The sequence below is a fragment of the Poecilia reticulata genome, linkage group LG1 (assembly GCF_000633615.1).
Source record: "Poecilia reticulata strain Guanapo linkage group LG1, Guppy_female_1.0+MT, whole genome shotgun sequence".
Classification (NCBI taxonomy): Eukaryota; Metazoa; Chordata; class Actinopteri; order Cyprinodontiformes; family Poeciliidae; genus Poecilia; species Poecilia reticulata.
The window spans coordinates 9,583,820-9,586,897 of NC_024331.1; the positions used below are offsets into that span (position 1 = coordinate 9,583,820).

The window sequence follows — 3,078 nt, forward strand, 5'->3', positions numbered from 1 at the left end:
GTAACACAACAGACAAAATAGTTTGTACTCCTCTGTTTGTTTGGTGGAAAGACACAGCAGTTAGGTATAAAACATGCTCATGCAAACAAAGAGACACAAAACTCAAGTAGACGAACCTGGGAGGAGTTGTACTGTCATATTGAACTTCTGACAATCACTATGCTTTTCTTTAGGTAAAGCATAAAACAACGACACCATCTGTCACATGAAAAAATTTAGGTTTCAAGTTAGCATATAATAAATAAATAGGAAGTCATTCTTGGGTATTTAAAATTAAAAATATGCTTGAYTTTCCATGACTGCAACTGAACCCAAAACAGCAGTCAAACATTTCACTTACCGTCACTGTGGCTTCTCCTAGGCCTGTGGCAACGACGGTCACATCTTGGTTTATATTATTCATCTATAATGATTTAAAATCAAATAAACTGATCAGCAAAAACACATAAGTAGATGTATTTCATAATAGTTTGAGCCACTGATTGTTATAAAATGCTTGTTCGAACTTTAGATGTTCTTGTGGCAAAGTGGTTCCTCCTGTTGAAATTGTATTTTACAGGCTTTGATCTGCCCGGCAACAAGATGTCCACATTTAGATCATAGCCTGGGTTCTGTTCACTGGTCCAGAACTCTGCCACGGCCTGGTACACTGTGACAGTGGCCTGCAGAGAGAAGACGGACATRAAAAAATGAGTTCTGACGTCAAAGAAACACAACAATCGACGCTATTTCACAAGTTGTGGTTTTAAAGTGTGACAAAAGTACAACAGGTGGTATCTGGATTAATTAACTCTCAGTACCATTGTGTTATTAAACAGTTTTGATATACATAAATAATAATTCTAAAAGTCTGTGTGAGGGCGAGTGACATCAGTCAGAGGAGGCCTGGGGTCTCAATTATAAACGTGGCGCTAAAGTTGTGACCTACAAAAAAACAAACTAGACAGAAGAGGCATTGCCACTGCTGCAAATGGTAGAATCCGGAAGTAAATTCTAACTTTTCGGGTCATGCGTCTTGATGCASTCCTCCRCTGTAACCAGCAGGGGGCAGTGGCTCCTCACTTCCTCTCCAAACCCACAGAGCGCAGAGGAGGAGGTGCCTTTAATATTACTCTATGTATTGACCTTCTACTAAAATGCCAATGTTGGTGTGTAACTTTTATTTGTCACGCCACTACTGTGGCTAAAAAAAATAAGATTTTGTTMCCCCATCTCACTGAATTGTGTTTCTTTACTCTTTTCTCTGTGATTGCCATTGTTGGCCATGAAAAACATTGATCAACTGATATTCACGAGGCACTTTGCATCGACCATTTATGGCTGAATGTAGAGGANAGAGAGAGAGAGAGACAGAGAGAGAGAGATACCCACCGCTTTCCATCTCGTTGCCCTTTCTGGCCGTGGGCGCGTTGCCCATGATGACAACCTGTCAACGGAGCAATCAGTGGCTTTGGGCCGCCCTGCAGCCTCCTCAAGCCGGTTTAATCTCTCTTAGATCTTCTCTGTGTTTTCTCTACCCAGCAGAAACGCAGCGTTAACCCGTTTTGAAGAAGAAGAAAAAATAAAATTAAAAAAAAAAAGAAAAAAAGAAGAAGAAGAATCCCCGACAGTTGCTGCTAATGCGGCGCCACGGCGAGGAAAGGCTGAGAAAGCGGCTCCACTCCCCTCCACGGTCATCCGCAGCCGACGCCGGGTTTCAGATCCTCTCCGTGGACCCCCGGCCCCCTGGTTAGGGCTTCAGTGGAACCATCAGACCGAGCTCGGCGCAGATGGCCCGAGCACGGAGGATACAGTCTCCGCCTGACCCTCCTTGCAGCCCCCGCCGATTGAGCCCCCCTCCCCACCCCCGGCTCCCCACCTCTCCTCAGTCCAGAAAAACAACGATTCCCGGCGCGAGCGAGCAATATTCTCAGTCCGAAGCGTCCCGTTTTCCGGTGGTGAACCCAGCTTTAAAAAAACAAATCAACCTAGGCTGGGTCCGGCAACTGCAGGTATTCATCCAAATCAACATTGGCCCCCCGTAGCCTCGGAGACGAGCGAGATGACGGAACTACAGGCTGGCGAACGCTCCGCCTACTCGCCGAATCATCCGTTAATTGACAGCTAAGAGCCGCTCGATGATTGGCTGCATCCTTGCAACGGTAAGCTCAGGAGTCCTCTGATTGGATATCTTGTTCTATCCCTCAAAGGGACAGCGCGTCTGACAGTCCTAACAGAAAAGCGAGTGAGAGGAGCGTCATCGATTATTTTCCTCCCAACAACGCTCGCGCCCACTGTCTCTGGTCTCCGTTCTCCATTGGCTGGATGCGGAGGGACCGTGGGAATCTCAGTGAGCGCGATGTTGTCCATTGGCTGTGAGCAGTGATTGACAGGAAGGCCCGCCCACMTCCCACCGCTTAAAAAAAAAAAGAAAAGAAAACTCATTTACCCCACCCCCGTCCCCTCCAGCATCCAGCGACTGATACRCGTTTGGCTGAGTGACGTCAACCGCGTGCTATTTTTAGATATGTTGGTCAGAATTTAACGCACGCTTGTATGGCAGGACATCGTATCACATAATCAAACTGCACTTCATTTTGTTCGTATTAATAATGGCAACTAGTCAGTACTATAACTAAAGATATGCAAAGTTGAGTTAAAAAATTATGTTTTTTTTAAAGTGAATACTAAACCTAACATTTTTTTTGTATTTTTTTTTTACTTGCGCTTAAAGTTATTAGGAACACATTCTGCTCTAAATCAAAACTTTAATAACAAACTCATTAAATTAATTATTATGCTACAGACTGAAGAAAAGAAAACTCAAACATTTATTGTATAAACTGAAAATGCTTAAAAATATAGATTTCCTATTGATCACTGTACTAATATTTGCCAAATTAATCATGGTTTCTGAGAACTACTTACTTTCATTTTCTGTGCCTTTAAAAAAAATTAAGGAAGTTGATTTGGTTGAGATAATTAATCTTTTTTTTTTTATTAAGCTGATATGACAACAAGCGTTTGGTCAAGTTAACAGAACTGACCAAAGTTATTTACAAGTAAATAACTTGTACAGGTAATTCAAAAATATGAATG

The 3,078-nt window shown here is 42.9% G+C and overlaps 1 protein-coding gene and 1 long non-coding RNA gene across 3 annotated transcripts in view; both read right to left on the reverse strand.

The window, feature by feature from the left end:
* The window catches only part of prkacab (protein kinase, cAMP-dependent, catalytic, alpha, genome duplicate b), a 35,255-nt gene extending 33,202 nt beyond the window's left edge, over positions 1–2,053 (reverse strand). The window contains exon 1 of one of the 2 annotated variants that reach the window (XR_536344.2): positions 1,372–2,053. Coding sequence is in view for 1 of the 2 variants with exons in the window: in XM_008436763.2 (XP_008434985.1) it covers positions 1,372–1,417 (46 nt within the window). In the remaining variant the exon portion in view is untranslated. The remainder of the gene's footprint in view (positions 1–1,371) is intronic. The other variant, XM_008436763.2, reaches the window with a different exon arrangement.
* LOC103480635 (uncharacterized) lies at positions 117–778 on the reverse strand. Its single transcript, XR_536186.2, has 3 exons — positions 507–778; positions 341–403; positions 117–198 (listed from the first exon to the last, which is right to left on the reverse strand). It is a non-coding gene; the product is annotated as an uncharacterized LOC103480635 (long non-coding RNA).
* Positions 2,054–3,078: the final 1,025 nt, after the last annotated feature.